At 39.5% G+C, this 12,485-nt stretch overlaps 3 protein-coding genes and 1 long non-coding RNA gene across 5 annotated transcripts; 2 read left to right on the forward strand and 2 right to left on the reverse strand.

Annotated features, from left to right (window-relative positions):
* Positions 1 to 3: 3 nt before the first annotated feature.
* LOC109860464 (deoxyuridine 5'-triphosphate nucleotidohydrolase) lies at positions 4 to 1,015 on the reverse strand (the record flags this gene model as incomplete). Its single annotated transcript, XM_020439555.1, has 3 exons — positions 834 to 1,015; positions 196 to 292; positions 4 to 82 (listed from the first exon to the last, which is right to left on the reverse strand). Coding segments are annotated over exons 1-3 (312 nt in total), but the record flags the coding sequence as incomplete, so codon positions are not given.
* Positions 1,016 to 2,055: 1,040 nt separating this feature from the next.
* Positions 2,056 to 5,058, forward strand: LOC109860469 (sorting nexin-16). 2 transcript variants are annotated; one of them, XM_020439564.1, is made up of 5 exons: positions 2,056 to 2,296; positions 2,865 to 3,152; positions 3,245 to 3,553; positions 3,639 to 3,766; positions 3,833 to 5,058. In XM_020439564.1, the coding sequence occupies exons 1-5, from the start codon at positions 2,138 to 2,140 to the stop codon at positions 3,870 to 3,872; spliced, it is 924 nt and encodes a 307-aa protein (XP_020295153.1). In that variant the 5' UTR covers positions 2,056 to 2,137; the 3' UTR covers positions 3,873 to 5,058. The 2 variants fall into 2 exon arrangements, with proteins under 2 accessions (XP_020295153.1, XP_020295154.1); XM_020439565.1 differs by having other exon boundaries at positions 2,057 to 2,575.
* LOC109860468 (b(0,+)-type amino acid transporter 1-like) lies at positions 5,050 to 9,280 on the reverse strand. Its single transcript, XM_020439563.1, has 3 exons — positions 8,914 to 9,280; positions 5,654 to 6,952; positions 5,050 to 5,493 (listed from the first exon to the last, which is right to left on the reverse strand). The coding sequence occupies exons 1-3, from the start codon at positions 9,008 to 9,010 to the stop codon at positions 5,429 to 5,431; spliced, it is 1,461 nt and encodes a 486-aa protein (XP_020295152.1). The 5' UTR covers positions 9,011 to 9,280; the 3' UTR covers positions 5,050 to 5,428.
* LOC109860470 lies at positions 9,261 to 12,151 on the forward strand. Its single transcript, XR_002250827.1, has 2 exons — positions 9,261 to 9,341; positions 10,462 to 12,151. It is a non-coding gene; the product is annotated as an uncharacterized LOC109860470 (long non-coding RNA).
* The last annotated feature ends 334 nt before the right edge of the window (positions 12,152 to 12,485 follow it).

Below are 12,485 nucleotides of genomic sequence, written 5' to 3' on the forward strand. Positions count from 1 at the left end.
GTACGTACCGGGAGGAACTTCGATTTGCAAATCAGTCTTGATTAATTCTTTTCCGTGGGCTGGAATGATGTACTTGTAAGCACTGCGTGAACAAAAAGCTAGATGTTACATTGCCTTTTCAGCTAGCAACCGCACTGTTCGTCAATGAAAAGTGATGCCAATTGGGAAGAAGCTTGAAATAATTTTGCGATTTACCTTCGCAAATCGTAGCCTGCTGCATATGTCGAGCCTTTCATTGGTGCGTACGCGTTTTCTGACAACTTTGCGTATCTGAGAATCAGTTCTTCGTTTCCTGACATAGTGAAATTATTACTTCGCGAGTTTCTCTCGGCAAAAAACTTCGGCACACAACTACCACCTAAACTAACCCAATGAAACCTGACCGGTTTGCCGCCTAAATCCGCCGGTTCGCCCGCCAAAAGCACACGTGGCGATTGTAAAACGGTTGGAAGAAGTCAACGTTCAAACTCGTGAACGAAACGGTATTGTACATTTTGAAATCGACGTGACTCGGTTCGTTCGCGAAAATAGTCTTTCAACGCGGCGTAATTTGATAATAGAAAATTCAATCCTGCTTTTTACGCCGAGAAGGTAGCAGTAATTTATCAATATGTTTGTTCGTCGTCTGAACCGCGACGTTCAAATCGTGATACTTTCGAGTTTGTTTGAAAAAAAAAGTGCGACACGTTGCATTTATCGGACGGTCTCTAATCGCATGTTTATGTTTCTTGTAATCGGCGAGATGCGAGAGCGCAGATAAGCAGCGGCGCAAAAATGCATACAGTTATTTTGCAGGTGTTCGTGTGGAATCAAGTGTTGGTTGTGCAACCGACCTCTCATGCAACGGCGCAAAACACCCCACACATTGCTCGCCATCGTCGTCGTTCGCATATCAAACAACGTGAGAGGACACACGTCGGCACATCTGATATTCAGAGAAAAACTGTTTTTCCGCACGTGAGCGTGCATGTTGGTTGATCAAGTGCGCGTGCGCGAGAGATCGATGGCGTGATGTCCGGTCGAGAGGTTTAAAACTCACTCTCGAAATTATCTCGAATCACTGCTGGTGAAATCGATTTCACCGATCGAACTTGATTTTGCTCTTCGATTGTTGTGACAAAATAAGATTTCGCACACACCACGCGACACTGCGTGGCGTGTGTGCGAAACTTGATCTTTACAGGAAGTGAAAATTTTCAGTTAATTGTTTTTTTTCTCTTCTCTCAGACGTGTTGTCTTTACGCTGCCTTTGAGGAAAGTCGTCTTTTTTATTTTTAGCGATCGAGCATCGCGTCTCCTCCTTTCCTTTATTTTTCATCGAAGCGTTCACGGTCGATGTGCTGCGGCATATCGGCAAACCGATTACGCGCGTGTGTGTATTATCTCGCGTTTTAATCAAGTCGTTTAAGTGATACATTAATTGCGTGCTCTACTTTCGTTATCGAAGTAGCTTGGATTTACATTTCACGTAGCGCGGCGCGCAATTATGTAACTTCTCAGAAACGAAATTATTGGCGCGTCAGTACGATATGTACAATGCCGCGCGACCGAAGGCCGAGGCCGTCTTCTTTATTATTGTCTTCGACCAAGGAAAAATGGCAAAAGTATAATGAGCGTAAAAATAACTCTCAATGAGGACGCGCAAATCCTGGCATTGCCCGGCTCCCGGGGATACGTACGTCCCGTCGTACGGAAGTCGAGCCCGAGCACACACCTGATTGATCATCGCAAAAAGAGTCTTGGGAGTCGGGTCGATGGAGACCCTCGAACTTAACCCTTGTTAAACAAACGCGCCGGTTCTAATAAAGCGCGATGCCGTTCCGCGCACCTTGATAAGAAGATCACGCGTGTCGCGACGCAGTGAAATTTGCTTCAGTCGATTTCATCCGAAAGGTCGCCGTCGTTCGCAAGGACGTCGCACATCCCGGGATTGCGCACTTATAAATTTGATACACTTTTCCAGAAGACGCAACATTTAAAACGGAGAGAGCGGATATACAAAAAAAAAAAAAAAAAAAAAACTAAAATTGTCCGCGACAAAATACGAGTTGTTAATTAATTTCTATATGCAAATTCAGAAGTTGAAGGATTTGTACGAACATGTGTGTTTATTTGATATTAAAAAAAATGTTAAGATATGCGCATAATGAGATTTGCAAAATTTAAATATGGCGCATCTGCCTCTTGCGCCGTCGTGACGCTCGAGAGTTCTTTTTTGAATTTTCCTTACGAAAAGACACATGACGTTAAATGTCATCGAACACGTTGCGATTTGGTTTGCTTCACGAAAGGGGAGGTGTGTGCTAATTATTCTAATTTGCTTGCCCGGTGCGGACAAAAGTAACTTCGAGAGTATCTATCGAGTTCGCTCTCTTACAAGTTTCATTCGTCCGAATCGAATTATTCGCAAACTTTCAATATGTCAACACCGAAAAAATGTCAGGCGACTTTTTCACGATAATTTGACGTCAAATTGCTCCAAATATGGTTCGAACAATTGTGATATACGTTGTAAGACAATAAAACAAGCGGTAAATGTGGGAATTGGATGCTCGTTATTTTGTAAGCGATTGAGGTTAGTACACAGACGTGTGTTAATTAAGCAGCATGCAATTTGATTTTTTTCTGAACGGATACTCAGTGCTTCTTACGTTACGCAAAAGTTTTCTCTTGCAAACATGAAATTTACGCGCACTGAGTGTGTGGTTGTGCGAAACACGCGTTTTGTAATTTTTGTCTTTGCTTAATAAAAAATTATTAGTTGAAAAACGCTTAAAAAACTGTTCGAGATGGCGAATCAGATGCGAGATAAAAAAAACTGGGGCTTTATTTCTTCTGTTTTAAGTGTGCATGATTTTGTTTAGTTTGTCGGAGTTAAAATGTCCAGTTCTGAGGCTGGCGTGGGGTGCATTAGCGAAGTAACACTTGCAATTAGTAAAGCGAGAAGTTCTCAAGCAGGTACTGTGAGAGTTCTCGATAGTCCTGACTCCGATGGATCCGGCCAATCGAATTCATTCACTGTGCAACGATACGACTATACCAATGAGAACAATCCCAACACAAATGTTCTTCATCAATCACCCCTCACTAGCGATGACCTGAGAATACCTATTGTCGGTTATGAGATCATGGAGGAGAGAGCCAGATTTACAGTCAGTTTGTTGTTATACTGTATAGAATAACAACAAAAAGAATATATTACATACATGTAATGTAAAAGCAAATATCTTGTTTTAACACACAGGTATACAAACTCCGAGTTGAATTGAAAACAGGTGATTGCTGGTTTGTATTTAGAAGATACACAGACTTCGTTAGATTGCTGGCTCAATTGAAGAGACAGAAAGTTCCTATTGCTCACTTGTCATTACCAAGAAAAAAGTGGCTCGGTGATAATTTCGCTCCCAGCTTCCTGGAAGAGAGAATACACGGGCTTCAAGCGTTTGTCAATGGCATATTGAGCAGTCCGATTCTGATAGGCGTTTCGTGCGTGAGAGAATTCTTCTGTTTGGATGAACCTCCTGTGTTGTCCGATACGGCAGAAGAATCTAGAGTGAGTTCTGAACCGTGTGTAAAACAAATTACATTTGTGCATTGCAATTGTCATACCATTTAACAAAATGCTTTGACTTCTTCAGGCAATATTCGAAGCACTGGAGGATACAATTTACACTTTGAGGCAACAATTGAGAGAATGTGAAGCGGCGCTTACATCTGAAAAAGCACGATATAATGAATTACGAAAGAAGTTCCATCAGATATTAAGGTAAGTTAAAACAGAGTGTTTTTTTTTTATTCAAACAAAGAAGAGAAATAACTAGCATTATTTCAGTGAGAGACAAACCTGTTCGAAATGTGGTGCAACCCAGTAGCAATGTTGTAGATTGGATCGTGTGATGTTCTAGATCTAATAATGTTAAGTTTTATAGAAATTGAAAAGAGCAATGCTGTTATACAAGAACATAGAATACTACGAAGAAGATATTTTTTACAGACTTGTTGCACAAGATATTAAAAAGTATTTTATATGTAGGATATTTTATTGTAATTGTTATATCGGTAGCAATGTTATCAGTATTGCAGAAAGTTTTATTTATGTTTGATTGCTTTTTTGTCAAATGTATCACGAGTATTTTTACCTATAGATCTACATTATCTCTCTCACATATATACAAAAAGTTTGTATTTTATATACAACTCGTCTTTTATATGTATTTACAATTTTATTCTATGAAGAAGTGCTCTTATATTATCATAATATTAACGTCCAATTACACAAATCGATTATCTTAAATCGATTATCTAAGTGTGATAATCTTTTTGAAAGTTTTACTATTAAATATCATACGTTCCAAAGGATTGAAAAAGTAGTTTTTTACATAATTACAGCAATTTCAAATTTTGTCCAATAGCACAAAGGAAAACTACGGGAGAATGAAATATTGGGTATAAAAGTAATATTTTTTAAATAAGTTTTTATCTCATCAAATCTCATTTTAGAGAAATTTCATTGTATCTTATTTATTTGAAAAAAAATTATCGTTAATTGTGTCAAAATATAAGTAATACAGGATGTTCATTAAAAAAAAGAACTTTCGATATTCAAAGAATTGTTGATAAAATTTTCTTCTCGAGATAATTTTACTCTTTGATATATTTCACAATTAGAAAATCTTATTTATCAAGATTGAGTTAACATTCTGTAATAATAATTGATTTGCTTATATTTCTTAGCGTGTTATAAAAACCTGAAAAGAAGATTGTCTTTTAATAATGTCGATTTAAATGTTTTTATTTATATTATTTTCTATCTATATATAGCATATACAATGTTGTTGTTAGATATAATAAACGTGCGACATACACATGTATTAAAAAAATAATATATTACAAATTACGTGTAACGTGTTATTTTATCGTCTGACACGCTTATTATATCTAAGAAAATGTTTGAAAAGTGATATTTATTGGCACAATATATAGCACAAAAATATACAAAACGTTTATCTTCTATTTATACACATTTTTCACAACTACCTATTTATATAACATATACAATATTATATATTGCTTTTATTCATAAAAAAAAGATATATATAATATCGATATATTGTTTGATATAAAATACCAGTTGTGTATACTACCGAAGTTTTACAAAATAGATCTTATTGTCAACTGGCTTAGAAAATATAAGGCACCATTGTTGTCTCTATTCAATGCTTATATCGCACAAAGACTGAAGTTTTGATCCATTTTGGGAAATAAAAAGATACGCAGAATATTGTGTTGTTTCTCTCGCGAATGTGAAGACCTTCACGTCCTCTACTCTGTTTTCTGTACATATAAATGTAAAGTAGAGAGTAAATGCATCATCTGAGTAAACATAACGCTTATATACACGAGTGATATAGATGCGAAATATCTGCAGTCAGTCTTCTTGTTTGTCTGGCGCGACAACTAGACACAATGCTTGTATAAAGTATGTCAGTTTGGCTGAAAAAAAAAAAGAGATATAAATATATCTCACTGCGTAATTATTTTTGATTGGAAGAGAAAGCAAATTAAGTAAATGCGCTTTGCAGAGCTACAACGCTTAAGCTCCTTATGCAAGAAATTCTCGCGGTGCAAATATAACTTATCCGGATATACTCACCTGACAAAGTGCTCCTCACTTTCTTGTACACGTACACGTGATACACGAGTACGCCGAGTAGAATAAACGCGAGCGCGAATAGATACTTGGTCGACGGTTCGTAAATCATCGGAAGCACCGAGAGAAAAATAGAGACGACCAGCACCAGCCACGGTATCACGATGGGCACGCGATACGGTCGGGGCGCGTCCGATTTCGTCCGTCTCATGATTATGAGCGACACCATCGCGAATCCGTAGAACACCCACATGAGAAAACTGGCGAACTCGATCAGAGCGATTATGTCGCCTATCATCAGGCACGTGAGCGAGAGCAGACCCTGGAAGATCACCGCCGCGGCCGGTGTCAATTTCTTAATGTGAACGTAGCTGAAGACACGCGGCACGTGGCCTTCCTGGCCCGCAACGAAGCACAGCCGAGCCACGCTAAACTGCACGCTGAGGGCGCAGCCGAAGGTCGACAAAGCGACGCCAAGTGGTATTAGAAATCCCATCCAGGACGGCAGAACTCGTTCCGCCCAGAAGACCGCCACCGCCGGCGCGCTCACCATCTCCTGTGTCGTCAGAGCCGACATGTACATCAAATTCATGAACACGTACAGCACGGTGATGGTCGGCACCGCAATGAGGGTGCTTCTGAGAATATTGATTTCGGGCTTCTGTATCTCTTCGGTGACGATCGCGGCCGAGGTCCAGCCGTCGTACGCCCACAGACCGCTATAGAAGGCCAGGGCGATGTTGCCGGCTGACGTGGTGGTGCCGCGAAACGGGTGCTGGAGGAGCTCTACGTGACCTGTGCCCAGCCACCAGATCCCTCCGGCGATCACCACAACGCAGGCGAGTATCTTGAACACGGTGAACACGTTTTGCACTTTCACGTAGACCTTGACGCTGATGAGATTAATATACGTTATCACGCCTAACGATAGGATCGCTATAAACAGCTTCAGCGTCCTCAACCTGTCGTCGGACAGGTTGCCGAGGTAACCTGTGAACGGCTGCACGCTGTACTCGGCGAAAGTCAGCGTGATCACCGCTACTTCCGCCGGTCGCAGCAGCATCACGTACACCCAGGAGCAGATGAACGCCGGTATCGGGCCGGCCCAGGGATGCAGCGGCCCGTAAGCCTCGATGAAATAGGCATACTCAGCGCCGGAACGCGGCACCACCGTGCTCAGTTCGGCAAAGGCCAACGCGCCCAACAGAGACAGCACACCGCAGCTGATCCAAACAATTAGACAGAACCCCACTGATCCCGATCGTTCAAGGGCGCTCGTTGGCGACACGAAGATGCCAGAACCTAAATAATAGAGATAACGAGATGGCAGTTAATAAGTATGTTTTGCTATTACCAAGCGGCAACCGGCTGCGACAAAGTAGAACCAATCTACCATGTGATGACCGATTAACCCCGATTAGCCTTGACAGTTTTTTTTTTTTTTTTCATATAATTATCACGTTAATTGACAAAATATGCTTATTACTAATTTTGTCTTGACATAATATTCTAACAGCGAGGGAAAAAAAAGTTATAGCGCGTGAATGATAAAAATCTCGACGTCGAGATAATCAAGGAGCACTATGATGGTTGTCTGAAAACAACTTGGGAAAACACGATGTTATTTTTACTGCACTTTGTTTATACAAATGTGTTAGGTAATATGATTTGTGATATCAATATCGGTTTTCTCCGGTTAAACTATAAGCTCCGAAGATAAGATCTGTCAATGCGGCGAAGATAAAATTACACTTGAGTTTTTGAGTTCTTGAGACTCGCAATAAGTGAACGAAAAGTTTTATTCAGAAATAAAAATCTTAATTTTTGACTCTTGCGAAAGAACCGTTGCTTAAAATTGCAACGTTCTTAATATATAAATTCCTTATAAATGTCTTTATAAATGTTTTAACTCTGTCGAACATTCGATATGATACGTTCTAAGAACACGTGGGAAAAGAACGCCGGAAACTGTCTATCAGGATTAAAATATATAACAGGTTCATTGTGTAAAGCGTTATCTTATTCGACTCTATACAATTATGCAATTATCGTTAACTATGCTTAAATATGTGGCTATCTTGAGAAGACACGCCACCATACAGAAGCTACCTTCGCACGCGCAGCCGAGAATGACATAATTTATGATTTGTTAAAAATATTATTTACGTCTTTTTTTTTTTTTTTTTTTCAACCGAAACCGCCAGACACGACAAATGTTTCTACGATTGCGCATTATCGGCGAGCAATATGTAATTTCCTCGTGATATATATGCAAGCGCGTTGTATATTATCTCGCTTGTGCTACGCGTGCAAACGATATGTAAAACAAAAACAATAAAGTTTCATCGACGAAAGCAATTGCACTTAATGGCGCGCGAAAAATTCGGACAATGACATCTCTTTGTTGCCAGAAATACTGTGCGACGCTGCGCCATGGTTTTAATTTGGAGGTCACGACGAAAGAGCAAACATGCACTCTTCGTTTCCCTAAACAAATATATATATATATATACATACTACGCGGAAAATTTAAGTTTCGCGAAGTGTTTGCTATTTGGTGGAAAAAAAAACATAACAAAAATTGTCAAATAAATCAACATCAAAATCAAATAAATTTGCGGAAATATTTTTGACAAAAAAATGTAAAAGTGCGCATAAAAATATTAAAACACTATAAGGTACTTTTCAATTCAACGCTCCATTTGTTGCTGTATTTGTTGCTGCCAAATAATACATTCAAAAATAATGTACGCGACTCCAAACGAGAACGCGCGGGATCTTTTTATAGCACGATGCACGCAGCCGGCGAATAATACCGCGGATTTCAACAAGATCGTGTCTTTGTATCTTTGTTTATCACATTCGAGCGTGATCGCGAGAGGGAGAAAGTGTCGGAGATCGGAAATGAGACCGCAATACGCGTGCAAAGAGAATTATGCGGAGTCGCAAGTGTTCGTTTTTATCGTTTTACATGTTGCGATATAATGTCGGTCACAAAATTCGCACTGTCTGTAGTAAGCCGCACGCGGTGCGATCGGGACGAGCGCGCGGCGGAACAAAAGAGACACGCGCGTACGTACGATTATGTTTAATCGCGCGCGCGCTCGCAATTAATTAGAATCTCGGTGTGACACATACACGGCAGACATGGAACGAACTCGATATGAGAAATCGCAATTTTATTCAACGCAGCCGCAACTTGATTCGTCGCTCGCGAAAAAAAAAAAAAGAATAAAATTTTCAGTCAGAAAATTTCTTCATACCGATCATCACCGCTAGGATGATGCTGACCGCGCTGAAGAGTCCCAGCTCTCTCTTCAGCTCGACCTTCCCGGTCGGTCTCTCCTTCTCGTGGCCCATTTCTCCGTGTGTCGAGGAAAACTGAAAATGCGGAGCGCGTTACACCGCGATTCGCCGTCACGAGTGATTCAAAATTCAGTGACACATTGCTGCGACTGGCTGGCTCTTTTCTCTGTTCTTTGGATGGTCGCGGCGGTGGAAGCAGCAGGCAACAGTGGCAGCGGCGGTGTGACGCCAGTCTCTCTTTATCTTCGCACTTCTGGACAGCGACGACCGGCGAGACTCGTCGTCGGCTTCGGTGCTCCGCTGGCGACGAGCTCGACTACGCGACTGAAGCCGACCGGATGACGTGGATTTTATCGCTCTAGATTGGAGCCGAACTGTTCCACGGGTCAGTCTGTCGCTTTAGGTTTTTTTTTTTTATAAGCACGCACGCTGGTGATAAGACCGATACTCATCCTCACGTCGCATACCCCACCTCTGATATCTCTCTTCGATCGAGTCGCGAAAGCGAACGTCGTAACAATATGTGAGAAAAAATTCACTTCCCACCCGGGTGCCGATCATTACCGGGTGCAAAGCACATGAAACTTAAAGCAATTTGTTTGCTCGAGTTCCGGTTGTACAACTGTACAAACACGATACGCTAATTGTTCGAGTCGTTACATCGAGTGCGTTATTGCAATCGAGTTTTCATCAAGTAAAAGATATACAGATAAGATAGTGATTTGGTTTCGGGCGCAACTTTCTCGAGATATTCCGACAGAAAAGGTCTCTAGATAAAAGACATGTGCTAGCTGATGAAACAGATTGTCTTGTGTGATCGTATTGGTCGCAGTAGAGCAGTTGCCACTTTTGGTGATTAGATTCGAAAGGCGGTATCAACCAAGGTCGCGTAGATCGTGAGTCGATCATTTATCGCGTGAAAGCTGCGAAATCGGCAAGTAGAACAAATATGCATTGCGCGCGGACTGCGATCGAAGTTCCTATCCTTCGCTCGTAAGACGCATCTGAAAATATATGATCGCGTTTAATGTTACGGGCGAAACGCACAATACAGCGTGACGACAGAGAATTATATTATTGGACTTTGTGGCCGGATCAAGATGTTAATGCATTCGCTGAGTCTGTAATATTCCTACGAACGCATTACTGATAAGTGTTTTTGCAATAACATACCGATCGCGATCCCGCGAATTCATAAGTTCTCGCGATCGGTCGTTTCTAGAAAGCAACCGAGTTGGTTTAAAATTATATACTGCCTCGGTTAATTAACATATTTTTGCACAAGACTGCTGGCTATCTATTTATCGATTAATGTTCCGCAAACGCGAAATAGAATTGCTTTGCGTATATAAGTTATTATTTTGCGTCAGCAAGTAAAACCTTTCTCGCTTTATTACAGCAGGAAATGTCAACTGGTCGCGATAATATACTGAGTTTAATATATGAGTATGAGTTTTGTCATATATATATATATATGTATTGAAAAATTGTGCTTTTTTTTTTAGTGAAAATTGTACAAAAAGTCAACGCCTGGTTAGCGAAAGGTCCAAGGAAAGGTCGAGGAGATAGAACAAACAATAGTGATTTTTGAGAAATAGAAAAATGCATCAATAATTATATTTGTATATATTTCTTCGTAAATATATAGGCGTTCGCAATGTACGACATGTTTTACAATCGGTATTCAACAGTGTCGGGACAATGTTTTTTCGCGGGCAGTGTTTTTTTTTTCTTTCATCCATCTTGTGTAACACTATACATTGCTTTATCAGAGCAGGAAAAAAAAAAAAAAAAAAAAAAAAAAAAAACAATTTATTACGAGTGCACTTGTTTTTGCGATAAAAATAGCGTTCGGCAAAATTATGAAGGATTAGTTACTTTCTTAGCAGCTTATATTATATAGCGATGATAAGTGGAAGTGTTCGCGCGCTTTGTCGCCCTCGTCGCACATGCAAAGAAATCGTTTCTCTCTTCCTTCATTTTGCAGGTGTTCACTCTCTTTATTCTTCTTTATGTTTCCTCTTTTACAACGTACATTAGAAAATACATTACGCTTCGTATAGTATATAAAATCCAATCGGTAAAAGATTAAAAAAAAAAAATAATAATAATAATAATTATATTAAAACTAAACGGGATTTAGAACTTATATATATTATATCTATGTACGCGAGAGAGAGAACTCGCATCGCGCATTATAAAAAGGCATTCGGTTTAGTACCGTCAATACATTATATATTTGTGTATGTATAAAATCGAAGTGTTAAAAATTGTGATTAAAATTTCGAATCGATTATGGTGGTGTTTTAAAAGAGCGATTTTTTTTTTTTTTTTTTTTAATGCGGTCGGTAAAAAGGGCACGGTTTTATATACGCACTTTTGGCAGAACTTTATATCGTTCGATGTGTTTTTTTTTTGTTTTTTTTTTTATACAAATGTACAATATCGTTAAAATTATCGGCGCGTGATCGGCAGAGGAGATATACACAGATTCTCAAATACCACAACTCGAACCATCGTTTGTTTTTCCCATGAGACTTCTTTCTACTGAGATCAAAATTACAATATAAAGGGTGCAGCGTAATTATGATACGCACTTCTGCGCGAAGATGAAGTACATTTGATATAAAAATGATATGTAGTGTAACGCCCGTTAAAAACTGGTAAAATATATATATGTATATATTATATATCAAGGCGAAAACGTGCGTCGCAGAGCAATCGTTCGTTCGTCGCTAAAAAGAGACTATCCATTTGCGATTAACTTCGTTCGGGAAGAAAAAAAAAGATTGCAAGTAAATGCAACAATAAAGTAACTGTCGATATTGTATCAAGCGATGGTTTTCCAGAGGACTGGAAAATTCCCTCGGTCACGCACCCTTCGATGAGGCGAAGAGAGAGAGAAAGAGAAAACTTAACGATTAAGCAACATTGATAAAAAATATATTTTCAACGCGTTTCTCTTCCCAACCACACGTCATGACCCTCGACGGATCAATCCATTCCTATTTGAAGTTCGCCACGTGTTTTTTTTTTGTTTTTTTTCTTTTTAATCTCCTTATACACTTGTTCGGTGTAAAATATATAATTCTACTTAAGTAGCTACTTGTTTGTTGTTCGGAGCATCTTCCGTATCGCAACACAGATTGCGCGATTTGTTCGCAATAAAAAAAAAATAAAAAAAAAAAAAAAAAATAAAATAAGCCCGCGAGACGCTCGGAAACATTTCAAAATACTGCGGATGGCCTGAAGAGTCTATTCAGTAAAATCAAAAATGCTGCGAATGACATCATTCCTGTCATACGTTTGCAATTAAAATTTTAATGTAACTTGTTTGTATGTCATTTTCAATATTGAAAAATTTCAACTTTTACACACGTCTTTTTGACAAAACGAATTTTCTCCCTTGCCCCGCGTCTCTTCCCAATCGTGAATAGACTCCTTAAGTCGCGTGTGTTCGTATAATATAAACTAAGTTTATTTATTTATATAATATATATATTATATATATAAAATAACAGTGTGTAGG

This window comes from Pseudomyrmex gracilis, unplaced genomic scaffold (assembly GCF_002006095.1).
Source record: "Pseudomyrmex gracilis isolate BER0280 unplaced genomic scaffold, ASM200609v1 scaffold_393, whole genome shotgun sequence".
In the NCBI taxonomy this organism is placed as follows: domain Eukaryota; kingdom Metazoa; phylum Arthropoda; class Insecta; order Hymenoptera; family Formicidae; genus Pseudomyrmex; species Pseudomyrmex gracilis.

What these genes read in the sequence shown, in the direction of transcription:
- LOC109860469 (XM_020439564.1), top strand. Translation starts at nt 2,138, where the DNA reads ATGCGCATAATGAGATTTGCAAAATTTAAATATGGCGCATCTGCCTCT. An exon ending in TTTGCTTCACGAAAGGGGAG is followed by an intron (nt 2,297 to 2,864) that starts GTGTGTGCTAAT and finishes GATTTTGTTTAG; the next exon opens with TTTGTCGGAGTTAAAATGTC. An exon ending in AGGAGAGAGCCAGATTTACA is followed by an intron (nt 3,153 to 3,244) that starts GTCAGTTTGTTG and finishes TTTAACACACAG; the next exon opens with GTATACAAACTCCGAGTTGA.
- LOC109860468 (XM_020439563.1), bottom strand. Translation starts at nt 9,010, where the DNA reads ATGGGCCACGAGAAGGAGAGACCGACCGGGAAGGTCGAGCTGAAGAGA. An exon ending in CATCCTAGCGGTGATGATCG is followed by an intron (nt 6,953 to 8,913) that starts GTATGAAGAAAT and finishes TCTATTATTTAG; the next exon opens with GTTCTGGCATCTTCGTGTCG. An exon ending in AGTGAGGAGCACTTTGTCAG is followed by an intron (nt 5,494 to 5,653) that starts GTGAGTATATCC and finishes TTTTTTTTTCAG; the next exon opens with CCAAACTGACATACTTTATA.